General features: G+C 39.5%; 1 protein-coding gene across 42 annotated transcripts in view; it reads left to right on the top strand.

The window, feature by feature from the left end:
• LOC124160665 (calcium-activated potassium channel slowpoke) overlaps positions 1 to 25,620 on the top strand; it is a 364,836-nt gene that overhangs the window by 53,432 nt on the left and 285,784 nt on the right. For 41 of the 42 annotated variants that reach the window (XM_046536608.1, XM_046536598.1, XM_046536620.1 and 38 more), the window contains exon 2: positions 17,918 to 17,935. The exons of the other annotated variant lie outside the window; for it this stretch is intronic. In XM_046536608.1, coding sequence (XP_046392564.1) covers positions 17,918 to 17,935 — 18 coding nt within the window. The remainder of the gene's footprint in view (positions 1 to 17,917; positions 17,936 to 25,620) is intronic. 42 annotated transcript variants of the gene reach the window in all.

The following is a 25,620-nucleotide window of genomic DNA, read 5'->3' as shown; positions in this document are numbered from 1 at the left end:
TTATTTACCATATTTTTTAACTCCGTCAGAAACCTGGTGAGTAAAAGGCGGGCGGGAAATATAGAGAGACGAGGACGATAATTACTTTTCTCGCGTTCGTTGACATTAATTTAAAATCGATGCCTCGATATTTTTTTAATTGGATTTAGATGAAGAGGTCTGCTATACTTAAAAATTTCCGCCTGGGACTTTGGCCCTAGGTATTCAACATGTTGTCTAAAAATAAAGGGGATAATAGTTTAGTAATGAACTACTTGATTTTCAGCCAATAATTTTAATTTTGTATTATATAATTTGTAGGGCCTCTTTCTGATTTTGAAGCTAGATGTAAGGAAAGAAAATGTTTTGTCGCTGAGAGCTAACGCGGTCTTAATTAGAGGACTTCCCACTTGAAGTGGAGTGCATAAATCATTCCTCGAAATAGTTGCACATCGCGTGAATTTGAACCCTTATAGATGACAGTCACGTTATAGTCGTTCGTTGTGAGTGTAAAAGGTTTAGGAATACTGGAATGTGAAAAAGAAGGCCTCTCACATAAACGAGAAGTAGAGGCTGAAATTAACTTGTCAAAGATTCTTTATTGATAATCGAGATACCTCGATTTTCCTTGTCGTTTCGAATTCTACATTAATAGACTGTGTTAATTAATTAAGGTGCTGTCAAGGATTAACAGTAATTATTTTTTCTTGGAATTTCTGGTAGAAAGATGGGCTGAATGGCACGTATTAACCGCTACATTAATTGACTGATGGCTGACTCTCTTATGTACTCTAATTCCTTTGCAAAACTGACGAATTTTCTCATCACTGGTTTTCTGTTGAAAATTAAAAGCATCAAACTTGGTATATTTCTAAATTGAGAGATAATACATTTTATAATGTTGCTATTTCTGAGAGTATTTCATTTTGAAAATAATATTGCTTATAATGAATGCATCAGAGCACACGTGACTATGTCTGTGTAGAAATACTAAGAGTGGAGGCACGAGCTATTGTTAGCTCTAGTCGCATTTGCCACACGCTTGTTTGGCTTCTTATCCATTGCGGAGAGAAATGCGATTATATTCGAAAACCGGAGTGGCTTCCGTTTTGTATTTCTTCATTAACGCGTGAGTAATTTATTTCTAATAAACTGGTTAGTTTTAGCTCATGTTTTGAACAAGTTTAGCGGTAAGGTTTTATTCTTGGAAGCAACCATTGCCATTTGAGAGAACCATAATGGAGTCGTGAGTTCAATTATTACCAAGTATTGCGTTATTACTATGTTACTTTGAGGTTAGTGAGGCCTAGGGTCACTTGCAACGTTAAAATAGTTGAGTAGATTCAGATGGGAGGAATTAATTAGCGTACAGGGTTAACTGGGCTTATTATCGTTCGACTGCAGTAAACGCTTAAAAACTCCGACTCCTATTAAAGGTGATAAAAATTTTGTTTTTGATTTTTAGATTGCGAAGGTTAATGTAGAAATTCAGTCACTCTTCAGGTTTTCACAATAAATTATTAAAATTTGTAGCATTCATTATATTTAAAAAAAATCTACTGTCATATATTTATCAACCAGTTCATTGTAGCAAGCAGACCACCGCGGCCTACAAGGTCACATGATAGTATAGTTTTTTAAGAAAATAAATGAACAGGTTGTAAGAAGCGGTGTTAGATGCGCCCACGCTCGGGAGATGGTCTATCTTTATCACCTTCCCCTCCGATAGCTCTACTCGCTCCCCCCCTTTCATTCCACCATCATGCTCTCCTTTCTAATTCTGTTCCCGTTTCCTACTAGTCTGCTCTTTCTAGCCCGTATCCACCTCCTCCATGGCTTTTTCCTTTTCTCCTCGATTTAATCCATTTTCCAGCGACGCAGTATTCTCGCTAACCTCATCTCTGGAAGGAATTTATTAGCTCGAAGGATTTTCCTTGCTCGATATGTGGAGGTATAAGTTTTGATCCCGATTTTCCTTGTTGAGTACCAATGCAGTGACTATGCCAGTGGGAGTGACACTATAAATTAGGTTACGCGCACAATACATTGACTGCTCACCGAAGTAGTTCTCAGGATTACAAGATTTGATATCAGGCACTGCTGTGTTACATACTGAAACGATTCTGTGCACTGAATGGAAATGTGTCTGTTCTAAAACTGCCAAAGCAGCCGCTTCAACCTCAACCTCATCTCTGGATTATGCCGCGCTCGATCTCTGTAGGTCTAAGGTGTAATCCAGATTTTCCGTGTTTATCACCAATTCAATGACAATACTGATGAAATTTATACTATAAATGGGGATCCGCGAACAATTCATTGATTGCTCAGGCTATCAAGATTTGATATCGGGCACTGTTGTGCTGTATACTGAAACAATTCTGTACGCTGAATGGAAATGCGTCTGTATTAAAACTGCCAAGACAGCCGCTTTCATGATTTTTTTTCCCAAAACCATGCTTATAGCAGTGAATTCCGCCGACCAAATTAATTTCTGCAATCGTGAATGGCAGCATATTTTTTTATAAAAAAATCGAAATCTGAGATTGTTTTATACGCTGAGACATTGAAACTGGACAGCAGCTGCAGCCCAAAAGGTACTTGTTAACATTTAATAACGCGATTCCCTAGTAACTTTTTAAACGTGTGTCATTAGTATCAGAGAGGAGTAGTAAACCTATTATTTATTGATTTTTACGACAAATCAATGAATTGTGACCATGCGCATCCAGGGCAGTAACAATTCACGAGGGCGAACCACAAACACCCATGCCATGAATGGTGAACAACCCACGCAAGCGGAATTCAAGTCGTGGGTTGGTAGGCTTGAACTTTACCCCGGGGCCATCGAGACCGAGATTAACGGAAGTTACGTGAAAATTTTCTATTCTGGCCTTTAGTGGGAAGAGTTCCGCTTGCAGCTATATTCTCAGTCGGTCATGCACTCTCTCAGTGAATCAAACCGAAGGTTGGTTGCGGTAGAGCTCGTACTTAACTAAGCTACACGCGTTTGAATCTCACGCATTGATGGTGTGAGGATGGAATTTCTTTCCCGAGGTTACCTCGATTGGTATTGATAGTAAATTCTCTGCCAGCGGTACGGATCTTCGAATATGCCGATAAATGCTTATTATTGCTGCTATTGGTCGGAAATTGCAAAGAACTGGAATAATGACGGAATGGAATGCGCTTTCGGATACGGGCTCAGAAAGAAATTTGCTTTGAAAGCGGATATCAAGCTGCGTGAGATATTTTGTGCCGTTTAATTCTCTAACTTGTGGTTGGCACTGAGTGATTAGGGGTAATTTCTTACTTTGAAGCCCCAAATTAAATAAACACTCTTTGAAAATGACCTTGCTATGGGAAGTGCCTAGTACCATAAATATATGCTAAATCACAGTCCAAAAAATGTTTAAACGTTTTTGTCTTCGTCGGAAATAAATAAATTCAATGTTTGTTATTTTTGTTCATCGGACGAGACCTTTATATAGTAATTTCTTCACTTTTTCGGTGTCACTACAGAAAATTTTATTAGATAAAAATAACGGTTTGTTGTATTCGATAGGATATTATTAATCGCACTCAACCAATTTCAGTACTTACACAGTAGACCGGTTTTAACTTTTATCTTATAGGCCAATTTTTTATTTGAAGTGTTATGAATAGTTGGAATGCCCGGTCAAAGATTGATGGACTGTTGGAGCGACTCAGGGGGTATACAGGTATTCAGGAAGCTCTTCGCGTCAAGTTCCCCCGCCCTACTTCCTCCGCCTCTCAAGTGTCTTTTATTCACCACCCTTTTAGCCATCGAAACCGAGATTTCGTGCATCCGTATTCCAATTAGATCGAGTGGTCTCTTTCCCCCTCGCTGCATCCACGATAATCCAATCACTTTGGGACAACTCAATCGGTCGCCGGCAGTTGATGTCGAGGACGCGCGTGAGGTGAATTGGTTTTGCGGGAAGTGCCGTGGGGACGGTGGGCGTAACCGGCTTGCCATTCATGTCGTCAACCGCCTGAGAGAGCGTAATCTCATGGCTAGGGAAGGATGGTATCGCTCATTGTCACGATTCGCCTAATGGTTTCTGCGGCTCGTTATTTTCTCTTTCTGTTCCGGACTCTTTCCATCTCCCGACACGGGGCTGATTTTTCCCCGGGGACGACAGGTGGTTTAAGCGTAAGAGGAATATATCGTACCTGATGATCGCTCACGCACGGCACGCATAAGACCTATTTTGCGAAATTGAAAACTGCGTGCGACCAGTGTGAGCAGATGTAATAGTGGGTTTAAGGCGTAAATTGAGGCGATGTTTGGTGATGTGTCACTTTCCTCCAAAATCACAAGTTTTATGGTACACTCAGTTGGGGTTCATTTTACAAAAAATAATAAGAAAATGACAATCATTGGATTCTAAGACATTCTTTCCTACTTTGGATAATGAGCTTCGTCTCCATCTTTTGCGTGTAAATTCTAAGGTTTGTTATATGATATCACCCTGTCTATAACCTCTTTTGTAAATTATTCTCTTTTCTCTTCGACTTTCAAATCAGTTTATTTCTCAAACGAAAAATATTTAGCCATCGCTGGTTTTAGAAGTCGGCCGAGCTAAACCTACATTTCCTGTCGTCAATTCAATCTTTTGTTCTTTGCCCGCGGCATTAACTTCATCGCATTGGCCTGGGACTCTGCATATTGCCTTCTTTAGAAAATTTGTTTATGAATCTAGTAAATATGGTTCTTGGTCTTTCTGCTGAAGCCTGATAGTTTGCTTGCCGCTGAGTCTCTTGATTTTCCCCATACCTGTTGGACTTATTAAGTACTGTTTTGGAGAGAAATCTAGTTTGAAAAAAAAACAATTTAAAAGCACGTTTAATGGAGGTTCAGCCAAGCCCTGGAAGCTATTACGCCGAAGAATCCAGGAGAAAACACATCAAAAGTCAAATATTTTGTGTATCACAGACCATAGTGGAGTCCAGGTCGATACCTAAAAGCCTAAATCGAAATTAAATATTGGAAATTATCCAATCTGAAACTCTGTGGAAAACTGTGAGCGGGTGTGGTCCCTGCAAGTTTAATTAGTGTCCATAACCTTAAATACTGATTCTTTTTCTCAAGCCAATTTGTATATTTGAATGGGTCGTAACTTTTCCTCTTTTTCACAAATGCCAAATTCGTCCGTTGTAGATCTTTTTGCTATATTTATTCATTGATAATATTTCGTAATTATTGCAGTGTATTACTTTACAAAGGATTTATTGATGAGGAAAATTGTTGGGGAAATCGTTCCGTCGTCCGATAAAACGACAGCAATAAAGCGTTAGATAGTATACTTGCAAAATGTCCTTCGATTTAAAATATTACCTACAACTGAAGTAATAATAATCATATTTATGTGGGTTGTTAAACATAAAACATTGTTATTTGTTAATAATTGTTTCGATTTTTGGTTAATTATTAGCAAAGTTTATGAGTGCAGTGATCCCTGGATATCAATATGAACCCTGCTAACTTCAGTGAGATTGATAATTCGAACAGATTTAGATGCCGGAAATGAGAGAAAATTAATTATCATGCCAGTACCTTTGTTTCTGTGGAAAATTTTTCTTAGCCGTAATTGTGATGGGTACAGAAAAAGTAAGCAATTCTCTGCAAGTTGTTGAAATATTCTTGAATCGAATCTCCCTATGCATATCTTTGTTTGCTCGTGGAGAAAGACATTTTAAAAAGCTTCCGTCGCATTGCAGTATATCATTAAATGAGCGAGTCAGAAGCGTGTGAATCAAGGGCGAGTCGTACTCATGACCACTGACTATTTTGTAAAATAACGATTCAGGGAAACAAGAAACTTCCTCAGTTGCGGATAGAGCCTGTCACGAAAGGCTCCGCCGTTTCTCACGATATTTCACGTGCCAAAGTTAACTTGATGTTGACGATAAATAATGCGTTAATATTGGAATATCTCTCTGCTGATTTTTAATATCGATATTATGTTAATTATACATAAAAATGTGAATATTTTCAGAGAGCTTAGCGCCGAAATGAATGGTTGCAGAGCTAATTGTTTCTTTCGAATCGTTCGCCAATAAAGTGTCCATTTTTTGGCGTTGAGTTGACTTAATTAGTATTTCACATAAATTAATTTTCCATGAATTTGAGAAGATAGTGTATTCAGTAACAGATTTAGTTGTTGTATCCGATTTTTTATTTCTTGCTAATTGTCTTCCGTTAAATGAGAAGTTTAAGGTAAAAAGCGCGTGATAGCAAATATTTTTTTTTGTTTTTCATCTATTTTTGCTTGTGTTGTTGCTTTTTAAATTTTGTTAACTTTTTCAAATTACATTTTACGACATCAGATATTATTGTGTCAGTAGCAGAATACGCTCTACGAGATGGATATAATTCAAATCATAGCCTTTATTTGTTCTAGGAAGGATGTGTATCATTCTGTAAAGAATATCAGTTCTTTGAAAGTGCATTTAATAAGACGTTAGGGTGTCCTTTGCCTTCTTATCCTTCGAGACTCGACGTTCGTATCATAATCAACTCCTTCCTTTTGGTCTTTTGTGGTTAGACTCGCTCATGCGACTCTCCTTCTCAATGCGAGAAACAAACCATAATCATTCGAGAGGAATCATGTTTTACTCCTGTTTTCCCGGGGAGTATGCAAAATAACACGAGATGATGCTCCGGCTACCCAGCAACACCCTTCCACCGTTTAGATATCCCGCCATCAAGCCGGTCTATATTTGCGTGAACGTTAATTTTAAAGCGGACTTTGGCTCGTATTTTTTCCATGAGCCGCTCAGTTGCTACTTCATTTGTATCAACCCGGCGGAATTAATTACTCCTCTTTCATTTCTCTCTTTCTCTTGCTCTCAGATTAATCTCCTTGTATCTGTTTGGGTTCCTTGACGGCTCCGCGCGGGAGCTGAAGACTCGGGAGAAGTAGAGGCCATTTTGCTTTTGTTTTTAAATTTATCCCAGAAGCGTCCACCCTTCCCGCCTCCTCATCTCTATCCCCCCATCACCTCGTGCCATTCTTTTCTGCGACACGGCGTCCTCTTTCCTCCCCACCACAACTATAGCCTCACCCCTTCAAAAGTTATCATTTCCTCGATACGAAACACTCCGCACTAGGGATGACGATGGAAAGAAAACCGTTGATAATGGGCATTGATGCTCCGGCGAAGCTGCACTATCGATGTTGACAATGTATCGAACCATCATTGAAGATTAATATATAACTAAGAGACTCAGGATTCACTTAGTATACGTAGCCAACATTTATTTAAAAAAATACTCTGAGGTCTTAATATATATTAGGTTTCGCTGTCAACTTATGGACCAAATCAGGAACAAATTCAATTTTTTCATATCCACGCCATGTAAACACGACATTCTTAGACCCTCCTAATTAAATAAATTTCATAAATCGCATAACTATGCACAGGGGAAAAATGAAATTTTGTAATATTTCCGCATAATACAATTCACTGATACTCTTTTGTGAATACAAATAATCTTGTAGATGGTTTCTTTATCATTGTGAAAACTGACGGTGAAGATCATATAAAATAGCCGTAAAAATCTCTAAGCCATGAGCACTGTGAAAAAATGAAGTAAATCAGCGGTATAGTGTATTCAACCATTTGGCATTTTTTCATTTGTGAAATAAAAATTCGTCATAGTTAGATACTTTCGAACAAATATCATAATTTTGTAATGATCAGGGTGAATATCCGGTTAACTTTAGCGTAATCAGAGTACTTTTAACTTATGAAATTTCATTTTCTCATATTATTTCATGACTTTGACAGCTGAGACACTTTATAATCATAGGAATGAAATCAAGCACGAACATCATTGATGCTACTGACAATTGGAGATACTTGTTAGGCTCCCTGTCAGATCTAATGATTTGGTCATGGAATTTCACTCTTAAATGAATATAATAATTTCTATGTGCGTACTTGCGCACTCTGTCATTTACACTTGATTTTCGTTATACGCTTCAGTGGCCTCGAGAATTTATCTCCGTTTAATTGCATGAATAATCGTCCAACTTGGAATTTTTTCTCAAATTATATGATTCCGATGAGATCGCGACTTGGGCATGTATACATTTCTTGAATCCCAAGCAGCAATGTTTGCGCTTCAGAATACTCTCTCCTTACATTCTACTTGTGTGCAATTTTCCAATTCTAAATACCTGTCTGTCGGCCATGATGGGAGGTCCTGGACTGGCTTCAAACGACCCCATACGCGGGGTATAGCCGCCAGTATTCCATTGTTTTGAATTCAGTGAGCAAGAGACTCGCATATAGGAGGCCTAATTTCATCCCATAGAAGACTGATTTCTGTTGCTATTTCGGTCGCATTTTAATCGGTTTTCAAAAAATGTCCGCCCGGCAGTGATGAGTGCAATGCGATCCATTTTTTCCAATATTTTCCATTGTTATGTTTGCAATTACGAGGAATATCATTGAAAAGTTATGAATTTGATAGATCACGTCATCATGCATATAAATTTCGCTTAACACTACTAATTATACCATATTTCCCTGTGAAACTCGGATCACTTTGTTCGTCAGCGACGCGAGTGGCGACTTTTGTAAACCCATTTAAATGCGCGGTGGGTGACAACACATGTACTGGCAGACTTGAGGATCCTTTTATAATATTGCTGTCAGTGAGCTTCTTTAGTGCATCGATGCCTTCTATCGGCGGTTTCTTTCGATGCTCGCCTTGCTTTATTTCTCTGTCCCCGGCAAGTCCTTCCCTCACTCCCCGCACTCCATCCACCTTCTTGCCCCGTTGGAAGGGAACGTTTGCCGCAGTGGGACGGAGTGTCTCCTCAAGGACTTATCCCTTCTCTCCCCGCTCCTTTCCCCGTGTCCTCCCTATAACCCCTCCCCCGTATTTCTCTTCTCTGAGGGCCGCCTCTCACTCCACCCCCCCTCATTCCCTCCCCTCCTGCCCTTAATCAGTGACTCTTCTTTCTCATAATCTGTCGCGAGCCATTTAGTTTCGCTGGCGCAGATCGCAACCGACCCCTCCCACCGCCCTCCGAGCTTCCAGCCTCGCCATCACCAGCTCCTTCTGCGTCTTTATATTCACACCCTCCCCAATCCCCCTCACTCTCTCGTTCTTTTCGCATACTCTTCTTGTCTTTCAGCCTCTCTCCTACCTCTCTTTCATCCTCCTTTCTCGTGCCGCCTGTTCCCGTCCAATCTGGCCGGCGGCGACGCCGTCATTGTCTTCTCCGCTAGGGTCTCTCTGGTTCTTAGTATTCGGCCTCCGCCAGTGGATTCTGCTTGGAGACGGTCTTCAACGCTAACTCGGCGAAATGTGAAGGAATGCCGCCCGCTCAGTGTCGATGCAAGTGAACCTAAATCAACCCTTTTGGCGCTTTGAGATGCTGGTGAATCAAATGCTAAATTCAACCTAGAAGCAAAATTGAGGCTTTCATTGTACTAGGGGATTATAAAGAAAAACGGACTCGGCAATTTTGTTGGGACGACCGCTAAAAAAAGTGTCCGATTTTGATTGGCACTTGACGAAAGTTTTTGAGATTTTGACGCGGGCACTACGTCACTATCGGGGTTTTCTCTTTCATCATCTCCGCCCTTGTCGCATGTTGCCGTCCAATCTGGCCGGCGGCAACGACGTTATTTTCCCCTCCACGTAGTCCTCTGAGTCTTGTAGGTCCATTAGCGGATCTTAGTAGTAACTCAGCGAAATGCCGGCTTGGTTTCGATGCAAATGAACCGAAAAAGTGCACTAAACATTTGGGCGAATCGAGTAGTTTGAGACAAAGGAAATCAAATGTCAAGTTCGAGCCGGAGGCCAAGTTGAGGCCGTCAAAGTTCCAGAATGCTATTAATAATATGAATTCGGAGATTCCATGTGAATGACCGTACGTCCCCTGAAGAGTGTCCTACATTGTATGGCATTTGCCGCAATTATTAGAGAATTTGATGCTGGAATTCCGTTTTTTCGATGCTCGACATTTCCGAAACGATTCAGAATTGAAATGAGGTTAAGTTATTTATCTTTTAAGACATTCTTTCATGGTAGGTTTGCTTGGCCCAAGATGGAGTCAGATAGCTCGTGAACTATTTAGTTTCAGTATGGCTACGGATAAAGAAGCGTCGGGCAAAGCCATCACACTGATCACTATTACTACTTTGCAAAATTTTCTTTCTTCCACGAATGTTCTGTCCACCATAGAGAAAAAATCTTTTTCCTCCCTCCATTTCTCTTCGCTGCAGGATGTTTGAAATATTATTGAGACTGAAATGCGCGTCTTTTATCTGTGGATGTGTGTATTTAACATTAGGTCACACATATAGTAATCTACTTTGATCTCAGAAGCTCACGTGTTGATCGGCTATTCCATTGCTCCTAAAAATTTATGACTGCCAACAAGCCCCTCCTAATATTTGAAAAGGAATAAAATTTCCTTACTGTATTTCTCTTTTTGTAGAATCACCACATCATTCGCCCACCTTTTTTCTTCTTTTTACTCTTTCCTCCTGCCACCTCATGACAATCCAGTGAGGTCTGTGGTGACAATGTCTTTGTCCCGAAAGGTCCTCTTTTAGCCTTCGGCTAAAGTTTCAGCGAAAAAATGTTTTACAACCAGACCAAAAAAATGTATTTAAAAGAAAGGCTTGATGTAAAAGTACTCATTCAATTGCAGTGAAATGTGGACGCAGCTATAGGAAAATTTTGTTTTGGCCGTAGGCAAAGGTGTGTTGAAATTTCAGAGTGCCCTCCCATTTGATAGTCACTCTTTCTTATGGCACTTTAACGTCCTTAATTTTTTTATTCTCATCCATTCGGTTGATTCTGTCTTTATCTCTATTTCCCTCCTTTATCTGATTCACCTTTTTCCCGATATTTTTTCTCATTCTTCGGGGTCAAATCCAACCCCTGGGCAATGTTCATGTTCAGTCAATTCATCCAGTAGCTTGTCTTAATAATTATGATTGCATTAAAATAAAATTTAATTTTTTCCTCGATTATTAAACCATGGGAACAAAAAATAATTCTCGTGCAATCTCAACCTAATACTAAAGTCGCGCGATCGCTACTAATATAAGCTAACACTTACGATATTTATTCAATGGAAGAACTTAGTGTTGGGACGCTAGTGACCATGAGGCTGAAAGGAAAGCTTAGATTGATGAATACTTTAATGCCATTTTCGGAATTATTACGAAGCACCGAGGTTGAAGGATGAAGTGGTTTTAAGTATTTCGGTAATATTCAAGTTTGAAATGGAACGTAGAAATATGTTGGCGCTGTGGTTACTGTATCAAATCTTGTCTTTTAGCCCCTGATTTATATTTGAGTACTATGTAATACCTGCAATACCTATTATTGTGACCGACAGCCATCAGTTATACGAGTCGAAGAAATTATTTTGAGAGGCCCCATTTCTCTCATTAAATCATTAACCTTAATTTATAATATGTTCCTATGTACGCGTTATTGGTTCTCTCTTCGTAGAATTTCATTTTTGATATTAGTCGCCGATAGGTGTGGAATGAACAAGAGCAAATAGACGAATAAATATCTATATTTATGGTTTAACGGTGTTGAATGCGGGAGGAATACTTTTTCTGTCCTCTTTGCAATTTACATTAAAAAATGTAAATATTTTGAAGGGTACTGGAAATTTATGAATTTGCTGCGTAAAGAGTTAATATTTAGGGTGATTTAGGCATGATTATCATGGGTTAATGAGACACTGCGAGGGATTACATTTCTCTGGACTAGCGCACTTAAATTTTACCTAGTTCCCTACAGTTGGTCGCTCATTCTGTCGGAATGACCGCTGACATTAAAGCGCCCGAACTAGTGATACTCAGGTTATAAATTATGATAGAAAGGTTTTAATGGATATGAGATTAAACTGTGATGTTACAAAGCATCTCCGTTACCGAATTACAGTCCACGCCGTTGAATATTTGAAACTTTTCTTCCTCCTGTATTTAGTCCACCCCGACGTTGTTATTGCCTTTTTAAGTGATTATCTCTCTCTATTTCGTCATTTCTTGATTCTCTCCTCCACTTGCAGTCGGTCACATTAAGGTCATCGTGAACTACTCCTCATTCCTCTGTTTATTTTCTTCAATTTATCTCGCGCTCCAGTGAGATGCATCGTTTTATGTTGTTACTCTAGATGACCACCAGTTGTGAGATCAACAGGGATCAATTGGCCACGCTCTAGAGATGATGAAGCCAATCCAGTCGGATGAGAAAAACGATGATATTGTTGCGAAATGAACGGGTAGCGGGGTCTCATATCTGGGTTGATTCCAGCCGCGTTTTTTAGTGTCTTAAGTTTGCGGGCAGTTGAGGATAAGGGATTTATGGTAAATGTCGCAATTCATCTTCTATTTACCCTGTTTAGAACGAGCCGGCCGAGTTGAGTCTTCGATGTTACAACGGCATCGCTCAGCTTGTATTTTCAGCCCTTTATCGTGCTTAGCCTGGGGATGTCGACCAGTAATTCAGTGAAGAGGGATTCATCGCTTCTCGCGGTTTTGGGCAGACGTTAAGCCTTCCAATCTGTTAATTATATTCATAACAGTCCTCGTTGAATTGTTGAAATAAGGGTTCCAACTTGCGAGAGATTTGTACAGAATTTTAATCGTCAAAACTGCATATCATACTGGCTCTTTTCTTTGGATGGTTACGGTTACAATCCCTAATGTCACGCTCTTATGGCATAGTTTTTATCATAATAAAATGGAAATAAAACTGCAATGAAAACAGTATTTTCGGGTTAGTCATTGTGGAAGCAATAAGTTTTAATTCAAACGGCGATCCGAAATATTAATGCGCTTTTGCTTACATCTGAACAATGAAATATATCAGTACCACATGGAAATCGTTTAACTTGTAAATTTGTTTTCTAAACATCTGGTACCTACGTTAGAATTCTAAACCGATTTACTTAGATATGGGACCCTAAATAAGCTGGCTTTACCTATTCTTTGCCAACGATTCCAACAATTCGAAATATCCGTGTACCGCCGAATTTGAATAAAATTGAGAGAAATGGTTGTACTTTATGGAAATTTGTTATGCTTAAATGTACGATAAAGATACAATAGATAGATTGCTGTCGGCGTCAAAACCGATCGACGGAAATAGTTGCATTACGATAGTACAATGCCTTTAATTCATTTTTACACCACCATTCATCCAAACGTTATTAACTAACTACGACACCTGCATTGAAAGTTTTAGTAGTCTCGATGGTTATTACTGAGTGAACTCCTCTCAATAATTAAATGCGAATGACATTATGTACCAGGTTCGTTTGTAATCAAGTCAATAAGGGATACCTTTGAGAATTTCAATGCTTCCTCATCACAGTTTTGCTTCCTTTAGTGTACTTTTTCACTAACGAAACGTATTAATAACAATATAGTTGTTAAACTCTTGAGGCTGAGGAATACTTCTTTCAAAGTAATCGTTAAATCACATTTTTGATGAGTATTGTATACGGAATTTTGTGCGCCGGGTCGACTAATTTTCTCGCTTATGAATTTTATCCTTAATCGCTTATCTGATGCACTTCACCGTATGGCCTTCATAGACTCTTCTTCATTTTCCAGTATTGCGCTCTACTGAACATATATCTGTAAATTATTTCACCTACCTGCATTGATTATTTACGTCTGATTCTTGAACTCACTTCACCGTTTCAATTCATCCATACTTAGGTACTATTTTTGCAGCAATGCTTTTTGCAGCATTCATTACATTATGATTGCTCACAAAACTGTATCACTATTACATAATTTCATATTACGTATTCACAAATATCGTTTCCCCTTCTATCTATCGCCTTTGGTGTCGTGGATGTCATTTTCAAAGATACTCTCATTTCTCCATCAGTATGTGGCTATATATTACTATTAATGCAGTTGAGTTTTTCTCGGCCAGCAATTGACGAGAGCAAAATATTTCACGCTATGGCTATATGTCATACAGGAACCTAATCATTTTTTTTGCAACAAGAAAATGTATTAATCTTCTGCGAATGGAAGAAAAATGCATATCAATTTCAACCAATTCAAGTCTTTCTGAAAGTGAATTTTGGATGGAATAAGCGAGTCCTGGGTTCATAATGTTCATCATTTCATCATTTAATCCCGAAAGAGTAAAAGCGAAAACCTGCATTGAGTTAAAGAATTCCTGAAAAACTTCTTCGAAATCAGTTGCCTCATTGAACTCACAGCCCTAGCAGCAAACCTGTTACAGTATTAAAATTAATGCTCATTATCTGACATTGAGTAGTATTTACCGAGAATTACGTCCGATTATGTGACACGATATATTCTAGTGCGTCGACGAAGCATATACAATTGTACGAGGCATACCCTTGCACGTATCTAAGGAAAAGTATGCCCCCACTCCTTCATACGCTTGAGATCGACTCATGCGCCATTGAAAAGAGTTACTTTCTGCGTGGTCCTTTCGAGCTGATTTCAGCGCGATACGAGCCTCGAGTAGCGCGCACGACCGTCGGGGCAATATTACTCGACCATGCGGGCGTCGCGCTGTCGGCTTCAGGGATCTCCGTGCTCGGCGGCATCCCAGCCGGGGGAAGGCGGGTCGGAGATGCGCCAAGTCGTCGGGGATTACGGGAGAAGGGAGCGCTCGGGTGCCGGCGATAGGACATCCGTCGACAGGGAGAGAGGTCTTATCAGCTGACGAGATGGGGGACATTGCGGGCTCAACAAAGGGATCCTGGCGTAGGATGAGCGGGCGTCGTTGTAAGGAGTGCAGGAGACCGAGGGAAGCGGAGGGATATGTTGCCTGGATGCATTACGAGAGTATTATCCACCGTACGGAAGATGGATTCAGGACAATATTCATTCCGCAGGGAATGTGGGAGATAGTTTCGCCAGGGATATGGGTTTCCCGATCGAGGAAGCCGCCAGTGATACCAGGAATCGCGTGTGGGGTGGGGTGGGGTGGGCTGTTATCCGTGAGCGGTGAGATCACCTCATCCAGACCCATCTTGACACGCAATAAGGGCGGCGTGAATTGTTCTCCGTAAGAGTGCCGTTGGCGCCTCCGTTCCTACGAAATGTCCGACGGGAGTAGGCAAGGTGACTTTGACGGGCTTCGTCTGGGGGGTTAATTAATGGGCGGAAATTAAATTACGGCCTTAAACAGTAAAAGTGTATTATATATTTAAACTTCGGTCAATTTTCATTCGCGGAGGGACAAAGGCATTAAATATGATTTGGGAATTCAAGTATGACTTTCATTTTCATTTTAATTTGTATTTTATTGTGGTGGCGGCAGATAAATGGGGTTAATTAATTCCCTGTACTTAAGGGAAATCCGAATGAATTGTTTCAAATTATTGAACGAGTATTATCTAATAGTTCTATGTAATATTTTATTGATGAATAATAGTCGGTTTTCAGTTATTTGGTCGTTAATATACCCTCATCCGTTCACATAAAAATTCTTCTATTGAGCCATATTTCGTGCTAATATGCTGCCAATGAAGCTCATATTTTACTGAAGATGTGGCCAAAATATAGACTGTTGGGGAAGTCTTTTATTACTTGACGACATGTACTCATAAGTAAGACATGAGCATCTAGGGCTCGCTATTATTACGACCTTTAACTTAAAAAGTGTTGGGCAATTTATCGTGTTTTTTTGGAACGGGTCTCCACAATGCCAGTGGTTGATAATTGCAATTATTTTGACATTAATTTTTCCGGTTTTGTCGTTAAAATTTTCGCAGTCTGTATTTTTTCCCGGAAGATACAGTAGGCTTTCAAAATTAATTAGCTTTAAAATTCGGCAATTTAATAAATTACTTGCCTAAAATGTTGCCGTCACGTAATCCTTTGGGAATAAGAGTTGTTAGCTATGTAATTTGGTTGAGTGACCGGGAAGAATTAAGGAATGCGTGGAGTTAGCGCCCACGAATCGACACGTGCGGTTCTGCGTCAGAAAGAGATCGGCATTTTTAGCACGTTGCCTCGATAAGTTGACGGACAGATCGCGTCGGCCGCCTTACATGCTCACGCACATGTCGCTTGCGAGGTCAGGTGGTTCCCGTCCCCGCTGGCGTGACCAGGGGAATGAAGCAATCTCGAGGGACGAGGGCAAGTGATGCTTCGGCGCTGGGTCACGAGTGCCATGGCCCCCAGACTATGTTCGTGTCGCTTTTTGAGTCGAGCGACGACCCTCCCCGACTGTTGTTCATTATGATAATAGAGCGTATACTAATGCTTTTCATGTTATTTATCTATCAGAAGTAGCACGTCCCAAGCCGAGAACTAACAGTATCTACTCAAATACCCAGGATTTTCACGATGTTCTGTGAAATTACCTTCTGCAGTAATTAGGATCATTTTTCAATTCTATTAAATTTATTTAGACTCGCATTTCAATTTTATGTTCCCTTGAAGATCATTAAAAAAATGCTGAAAACTCGGTAAACTCATTTTTTTCGTGGAAAATTGCAGTTATATTTCCGTAATTGTAAATTTTTCTGCTCAGTCAGATCCTTGGCGCATCTCGTAATATTAAACTGTCATAATTCAACTTATTGAGTACGACTACGCTGCTGTGGTAAATTTCGTGATTTAACAAAAAAAATGAATTTTCCTAGCGTATGGAGCAATCAATATTTACTCATACCATTTATATATTCTCCAGGCAAACTGGCCCGGAAATGACAGTTTTTTTTTAATTCTCCCATCCTGATCGCTACACTCCGAGTAAGGCTCTATATCTTATCCATGCGTACCTAAGAATGAAGAAATAATACTGAATTAGTAGTTTAAAGTGTTATTCAATGAGCATCTTGTATATTTTTTCTATCGAGCGGTATTTTCATTAGAATTTGATCGAAAAAACATTTTGGTTCTGATAGGAGTTCTTGACTCCCGACTTCAAGCATCGGTTTCAAGTACACCTTGAAATGAACCGTAGGTTTCACTTGGTGGTGCTGAAATTGTAGGACCTTTCACAGTGTCAGCATGGAGTAGGAATAAGTAGCTCACGACGCTATGAATGTGATCACTCGCAATAAAAGCCAATCTGTGCATACAATAGAAATAGATTTCGCGGTACATGGAAGGTCCAGAGGTTGCGTAATGGACTTCCCATCCAAATAGGTATCCTCACAGGCTTTGTAAATAAATGCTACACTTTCACTTAAATCGCTTAGCTTGCTGTGTCTTCTGCACTTTTTATATGATTGTTCTCAGGATACAACTTACGCAAACTATTCAGGTGACTTAGTCTTGGAAATATTAGTTTTCAAACGTATTTATCGCCCACAGTAACGGTACTAGGTTGTTGTAATTATATAAACGACAGTATTATTCTGCAGGTCATGATTCCGTTATTATCTCTTTAAGTGGTATTTTTTGTGGTTGAAGGAATTTAATATTTCTTAATCTGAAATTCCTGCGCATCATTTCATCGAAGATATATGTAGTTGAAAATTCATCTGATGGAACTATTTACCTAAGCGGCTAGCATAACGCACACATTATTTTTTATACTATGGTATTAAAATTAGCAGTAATTCTTATTTTGAAGGATAGGTACGCTGCCAAAGTTGTTTGAAAACGAACATTAGGTTTTTTGCGAAAGAAGAGTTTTGAAATTCTACTGTAGTCTCTCCCGGCCTTATTTGCGAGCTGTTATAACGTGATAGTAATTTCGAATTATGTTATTTCCAGTGTTACAATAGACTACATTTCTCACTATTTTCGCGTTGTAGTGGAGTAGAAAATTGAAAATCATGAAATTTTTATAACTTTTTTTGAAAGAATTGAATAGATTTGTTGAAAATACGCTCCATTTCAATTCGAAAGTTGCCACGAATTGGTTCTGATTTTAAATGACTTCAATAGCTTTCCTCTCATTTTCCAGATTCGTGGCAAGGTTTTCGTAAGTACAAATTACCTTTAGTTTTCCAACTTATTATATTTCTATGCCACAGTTTTGAAGTCTGCGCTCTATTTATATACTTATATATATATATATACTATTAATATAATATATGCATGGCCCAGCTTAGCCCCCTTAAAACATTGGCTTTAAGGCATGGCGATAGTCCGCTCTTGGGCTGCATTCTATTTCAACCCTTTTACTTATGAACTTCTGCCTTTGCCAACCGCGGTTTCGCCAAACACGGTGTTGTACAGGTTCGTTTACTCCGCGGTTGGCTGGGGCTCACTACTATAATCTCCTTATCCCGATATGTACTAATATTATGTTCTATGACAGAAAAGAAGCCTGATTTGAATCTGTAGAGGACTTGCATATGTAGAAACGTTTCCCACTAGCCCGTGCATGAAAGTTCGCTTCCTGTATAGAGAACGGGAGCTGAGCAACATTTTTCATCGAGCCGTGTTGACAAGGAGAGAAAACTGTTTCTTTTGCGCATATGGCCATGCGGAAGTATCCGACCGCGTGCCTTAAGAAAAAGTGTCGCTCACCTACCTTTGTAAACGTCTCCATCAAACAGGCTGAACAGTTCACTCTCACTGAGGGCATACACTACCGCTAGCGCATTGGCAACGCTGCGCTGGTGGATGAGAACGTGGCGGAGGAGGATGAGGTGGGTATTTGCTAGAACTCCTCCTCTGGCCTAATTAGTTTTATCGATTCCATGAGCGATGCTTTTTTCTTTCAAGGCTATATGTAACAGTGCCAGGCCATGAGGTACATTGGGGGCTCCGAAAATAGGGTGCAATAGCGCAAGGGAGGGCACCCTCAACCTTGAGTGATTTATTGCGGGCGGCGTATGATGGGCGGCCATTGTCAACGGCAAACAGCTGTGCCCCCTAGCGGATAAAAAAAGTGAAAACCAACTTATTGGAGAGGGTCGCTCTGTTTATTGTAGTACTATCTTCCCCGGTATTGATTTACCCCGCTGTAGGCCCCGTTTTAGATTTAACTCTTTCATTAGTCTTAGATTATGCATGAGTAATTTGCATTTTGTAGTATTTTCTTCTCTTCCAGTTTCCATTTTCAGTTCATCGTTTCCCGTTGCGTGTGGAGCGAATCGTATCCTCGACATAAGAAATGTGTTGAGCTGTATTTTTAATAAAATAGATGTAGTAATTATATTAACCTAAATAAAAGTGCCGACAATGATTAATTAATGTCACAGAACAAATGACCGAAAGTACCGCCACAGATAGGTCACGGAATGGGTGAGCACTAAGTTTCCCTAGTATTTATCCTCTCATTTATTCAATGAAAAGTCATTTAATATTCTGTCCTCTTTTTAGATAATTAATTTGAATTTCGACGAAAGAGTAGGTATTTTCATCATTCAGGCTAGTCGTGTACAGAAGAGCTGTGCCAATTTCGCTTATCATCAATATGATTTAATGTTTTCTCGCTCATTATTATTCACATTTTTTACCTTTTTCGGAGAATTTCATAAACCCGAGTGATTATTCATGAAAAACGACAATTAAGCCTGGATATTTGCTCGAATAAATTTTATTGAAACAAGCTCAAATATTTTGAAAGATTAATATCAATTTATATTCCGAATTACTGCATTCATGAACGGGAAAACTTTTATTTATTGGAGATATGGCTGTTGAGGGAGGGAAGTTAACGGAGATAAAGAGGTAATGAAAAAGTAAAGTGACTATGTAACGGACTATAGGGCCTAGGGACTATTGTAGTGCCAGTGCTTGTCGTTATCAGATATGAAAAGACGAAAATTAGGTCAGTAGAATAAGGGAAGAAAGAGAAGGGGTTTATGGTCAGATTGAAGAATGGCAGGACTTTTTCAAAGGTGATGAATGAAATGTTGCGGTGCGATACAACTCTGAAGGCGATGGAAAATTTTGCTTCCATCAAAACATATTTCTATCCTTAGGTCACTGGTAATTCGCCGGCCTCGTTGGCGGCAGGGTGAATTCCTCGCATGCGTAACAAGAGGTCGCGGGTTCGAGTCTCGCCTGGGTAGGTTTCCCCTATCCAGGGTATAGGTGATCGTGTACATGTAATTGTTAAATATGGTGGATACCCGGAAATGAAATGGCTAATGAAATGGCTAATGTAAACTGTATTCGCTGGTTTGGCAATGAAATAAAAAATAATAATACTTAAGAGTATGCATATCCTGCTCGATAGCGGTCTTCTTAAGTGGCAGATAACTTGCCTGAAACTTACGCTATCATCTTGAAAATTTCAGAGTGTAGAGAGTAAAACTTTGCCAAGATTTGCGTGTGCCTAACATTCGAAAATTTTACCTTTTTAATTATTTTCCCATTTGTTATTTTTCATTGTGTGAGATTCATGTAAATGTTGCACAGGGCCTTCTTTGGTTACCCTGAAAATTTCAAAATGATATGCTAAGTTTTACGAGGGTAATTCGCCAACAAAAATACCGCTGGAGAGGAAGGTATGCGTCCCCTTAATGGTGAAGATTTACGGTCGGTTTTGATTAATAGAAGATATTTGTTGTTGTTTTGGAGATAGGTCAGTAATAAAATATACCAATCCCCTGCTGGCGTTTTGATAACTGAATCAAGCGTTTTAAGGTCTTGAGATTTATTCAAATATTAGCGAAAATGATTCAAAATATTCGAGAATTTTACCAAAATATCCGTAATTACAATTTTAAATTAATTGAAAGAGCGCGAATATTTTGAGGTATTCGTGTTAATATTTGAGAGTGCTCAAGCCCAAAAATGTATAAATTCATTTGGGAAACGTTGTAAAGCGAAGTGATCTGTACTGTGATATACCTACCTATCGTCATAATAACAACGAAGAGATATTGCTAATAATATTGTCGATCGTATTAAATGCTGATTTGCTGCGATATCTGTTTTATAATGATGAATGGCACCAGGATAAGGATCAGGCTGAAGTGATGAGTTGTGAGTCATGCCATCCAGATATTGAGTCGTTGGTGTTGAGGAGAGGGGAGGGAGGGGAACGGGAAGACAAAAGAAGACAACGAGGGTAGGAGATGAGTAGCGGGGGTGTTTAACTAGGGACGAAGGGGTGGGAAGCCGTCGAAGAATATTCTTTTTACCGCCAGAGCGCACGTTTTGGACCTAAAAATAGAATTTTAAACCTTAATATCGAATCAGTCTGTTCCAATTTCCCCGAGGATGGCATGCTCTTTTTATTCGCTCCAGATTAATTTAATATCGACTGCCTTTTGTTGGGGTGCCTCTGCATCTTCATTTGCCTTCCTTTCCGAATGGACGTAATCGTTTCCGACGGCAATTCCAACTGTGGGTATCTGCGTAAGAGTTTAGTAAAATTTAGCGCTCTGAGCTTGTGACGACAACAAGTATTTTAAGTTACTTGGACTGGCGAAGGTAGTTTGGCACGAATAATGATCTTGCGCAAGATCATTCCTATGATCATGCGAATGAAAATCATGCACCGTGTGAAATGGAAAATTCAGAATTTTCCGTCATTCAAAAGATCATGAGAATGGAATTACACCATGTTTTAAGGCTACGTCTATTGCACATAAGCTTATTGTCCCTACTTTTTGATATGTGTAAGTATTGCTTTATAGGGTTTCACTCAATATTGTTCCGCAGTATTATTATTATTCGGAATAGTTCTCAAAATTTCTTGATTTAGCGCCAGTAATAACTTCATATTCGCAAGAGAATTTCAATTTTTTTGTAATTCAACGGGTAAAGTATATCTGTGATGTTTTTCAGACTTACGAACTCCTTTGTTTCCAAATATTCTTAACCTTATGCTCGTATCTGTACGTGGTCTATCCTAATGATATGCAGACTGTATAGTGAACAACGCAAATGAATCGTAATACGTATTAAAGCTCCAAATTGAATTGACGGGTTTATTCCACGAAATGAGCACATACTTCTCTTCCCACTAATAATCAATTTACATGAATTATAAGCAAAGTTCCCCAAGTTAATTACATAATGATTTCGTCTTTTTATTCAATTTGCGTTTGATGGGAGAAAAATGAAAGATATCATAATTTTTGCTTGTTCCAATTTTCCAGGAGACTGTATCGTGGGTTCACCTCCCTCAAATCTTTTACCTGTTAATAGTTCACCTGTAAGCTTCGTCAAGGAGAGAGCAATTCCACGATATCTCCATCTTATTGAGTGTTTCCGTAAAAATAAACAGAATTTATCCTCCAGTTCTCAAATACAGGGTTACAAGCATTATTGAGGATTCTTGGTAATATTTTTTGGTCGCACATAGACCTCGCTTCTTTCAAACTCAAGGGAGGATGAGTGTGGAGTAGGAGAAAATCGTTGCTGGCTTACAAAACAAATTTAATACAGCGAGGCGCGAAGCTGCATTTAATTGGGTTCTATCATTTTATTAGTCGTCGTCTTGGTAATTTTTTTTCACCGGTAAACCGGCATTTATTTAGAGAAACATGCTCAAAAGAACGTTCTAAGGACTCGTTTACAAGTAAGGCCTCGTCAACATGGCTGTTTTCAGTCGGAAAAACATTTGAAATAAGAAACATGCCTCGTTCCTTGGAACGTAATGGAGTAATTGGATGAACGCCTCTTACCTCTTTTTTTTACGTCTTCTCGGGGCCTTTTCAGATCTCGTTATCCACGATCTCATTGTCCTCGTCCGCCCTTTTCCTTTTCCCATGTAGAGCGTACATGCAAAGCCTCCCAATGCCCTCCCATGCGCTCGGGGCCTAACCAATTTGCGTGACCGAATACCTACCTTCTTCGAAGCCGACCATTCTTAAAGGAAGACAAGCCACCTTGCGATCGCGCCCATGGCTTGAGGCCGAATCGTTCCGGTGTGAGATCTTCCGGTTGCCGGAAAAAGTGGTCGATCAGATCCCAAACTATTTCCGCGCCATTTCGTGATGCTCACTTTGTCCCGGACACATCGGAATATCGAGGTTTTTCGGTTGTAAATTAGCGTAGATTTTGTGTTCAACACGCCATTCCCTCGTTTATGTGTCACCCCGACCGATCTTCCCCTGAATATGCCTCCCGGAGCGCTTCGAAAATGCCTGCAGGCGGTAAATAATTGAGCACCAGTACGGAAAGGGTCTTTTCGGTCGTCCTTTTCATTCATGGCGAGGATTTAAAATTAACTTCTCCATCGGACAGAATTGTATATTTTTTCGGCATTCAAATTGATTAGTAATATTTTTCCTATCCCGTTCGCGCCCTTTTGTTAATTTTCTGGAAATTTGGGACATGTGTATCGAGCGAAAATGCTGAATTGACGCGAAAAAAATCTGGCACACATAGGGGAAAGAGTCTTTGTTCCCTTTTTTTGCATTGCCGAGAATTTAATGAGAGTTTAATGCTGACTCTTCCCTTTTCTTACCGATTTTCGATTCCAATCGGAGCAACATGCTTTCAGGCTAGTTTTTTTTCAATCCATTTCTGCCCTGGAGTCAGAAGAATCCCGTACGGTTGAAAGGAAGGGAGAACAAATGCATCCTCTTTCGGTGCTGTGGAATTGGTTGGCGATAAAAAAAAACCGCTAGTGCTTACATCGATAGGGAGGAATGGCTTTTGAATTTGGCTGATTTTTTAATAGTCTATATCTATAATCACCATTGCAGGAGATAAGAGTTATGCAAAGGGAACGTTTTTGCTTCTACATCTCTGCATCTTCGGGTAATTTTGTAGAATTCGAGAGCCATTATCCAAACATTCTTCATTGAAATAGTTGTTAGGTGTGTAAATTTTATTTCTTGGTCTATTTGATTTTTTAAAAACAATCTTACCTGTGTAAATCTTGAATTTAAAAAATAGGTACTCCTTTCTCTCTCTCAGTGATTCAACCCGAAGTTTAAAAAAGGGATAGAAACAATGATATTTACACGTTGCATAAGGCGCTGTGTTTTAGTAGACGACTTGTGGCATAGAAAATGTCATCGGTAAAGTCGTCTCACGACGAATTTCTCTTTAGTTGTTCGTATTGGTAAATTATTTCTTGCGGAATTCATAATTTTTCATCCTTTGGTATTAAATGTTAAATAATGTAAGCGTAGAAAGCAGTAGTTTTTTTTTCGAAATTGATCATGACGGTTGAATAGCTATCTTTTTGACAGATGACCAGTAGAAACTGCCAGTGAATGCTGAACTTGTTCATGGCTAATACTAGATTGAACGTTATCTATGCAGGTTCGGTCCAAAAAAATTTGACTGGGACTTAATCAGAAGAAGTATTACTTTCATGTAAATTACGCTCATGGAAATCTGTTTAATAGTAATCTTTTTGGGAGATAATAATTTAAAATTTCTTATGAAGGCCTGATTACACGATAAATTAACACGTACGAGTAGTACGAGTACGAGTATGATTGGAGGAATGATTTTGGTGGACCGGAACGGATCATTTACGAAAGCAAGAACCAAATTGGAACAGGTTCTATTTTCCATACATTCGTTCGCACTAGTTGGAGGGTTTCATGGTACATTTTGTGCATTTTTCCGTTCATTCTCGCGTTCATACATTTACGCATTGACTCGTACGTGTTAATGTATCGTATAACCAGGCCTGCAGACATTAGTAAGAATAGGCACGCAAGGCTAACCTAGCTCATGACTCATTATAGATAATCAAGGCTCTTAAATTTACTTGCATTCCGATGTCTTATTTACGTTGACTGTACTGTATATTTAGCGGTCATTTCTTTCTATCACTGCAAAATGGCCTTATCTTCCAACACACCATATAAAATAAATACTATTACTAAATAAAAGTAATCCCGACTCAAAAGACTTAGTAATGAAAGATTCAAGACTATGAGCACTCAGGTCCCTACCGCGAAAAATTCCACCTCCCTTGCCTCGGAGAGGAAGGGCTCGATTACGGCAATTTCCTTGTGCGTGTCGGCGGCCGAGCTGGTGGAAGACTCGGTGTGGGAAGACGTGCAAAAGGGGTGGACCCAGTGCACCCGCTAGTTACGGCCTCCTCTGCCGCTCTCTCCCTCTCACATATCAACCTCCTCCATCTAAATGGCCCTCTAAATACTTCCGCTCCCGCAGACCCACCCACTTACGTTACCTCACCAGCCCTCTCCAAACCTCTCTTTCTCTTCCTCTTCTAAGACGAAGGAGGGAATCGGCTCTTCTGTGCAGAAATTCTATTCATATTTTCCTCGTGATCAGGTCTTGCCAAACGTAGGCTCCAAATAGAGGTGGGCGTCGCCGGAATCGAAAAGTAGTCTATAAGATCGCATATCTCCGAGAATATCAGTTCTAGAATTCACACTCTGTATTTTATGTTACGTAAGGTTCTCAAGTTTCACCACTTGATAGCGTTCAAAATTCGCTTGGTTGTAGAAAATGCAATTTTAAGAGATTAGTATTTTGCTCAAGCGACTAACGTGTCTTAGTTTTCGAGATATTATGGATAGGAAATATAAGTAAAAATGGCTCGATTTAAGCAACCTGCGATAGAGCAATAAGGGTTGGGAACATGGCGAAGACTTAACTTAGCTTATTCTATACTTAAAAATATTATATACCGCCTAGGTTTCAACTGTACAATAATCGTTTTCAAGGTATTCGAAACTTAGGTTGGAAATAAATTTTTAAAGTGTAAAATATATCGGAGTTATTTTTCGTTATGTAGTTGTCTATACTCCTCAAAGTTGAGCT

The sequence above is a fragment of the Ischnura elegans genome, chromosome 6, assembly GCF_921293095.1.
Source record: "Ischnura elegans chromosome 6, ioIscEleg1.1, whole genome shotgun sequence".
In the NCBI taxonomy this organism is placed as follows: Eukaryota; Metazoa; Arthropoda; class Insecta; order Odonata; family Coenagrionidae; genus Ischnura; species Ischnura elegans.
Note: the sequence above shows the minus strand (reverse complement) of the source record. Positions and strands in the feature narration are given on the sequence as shown.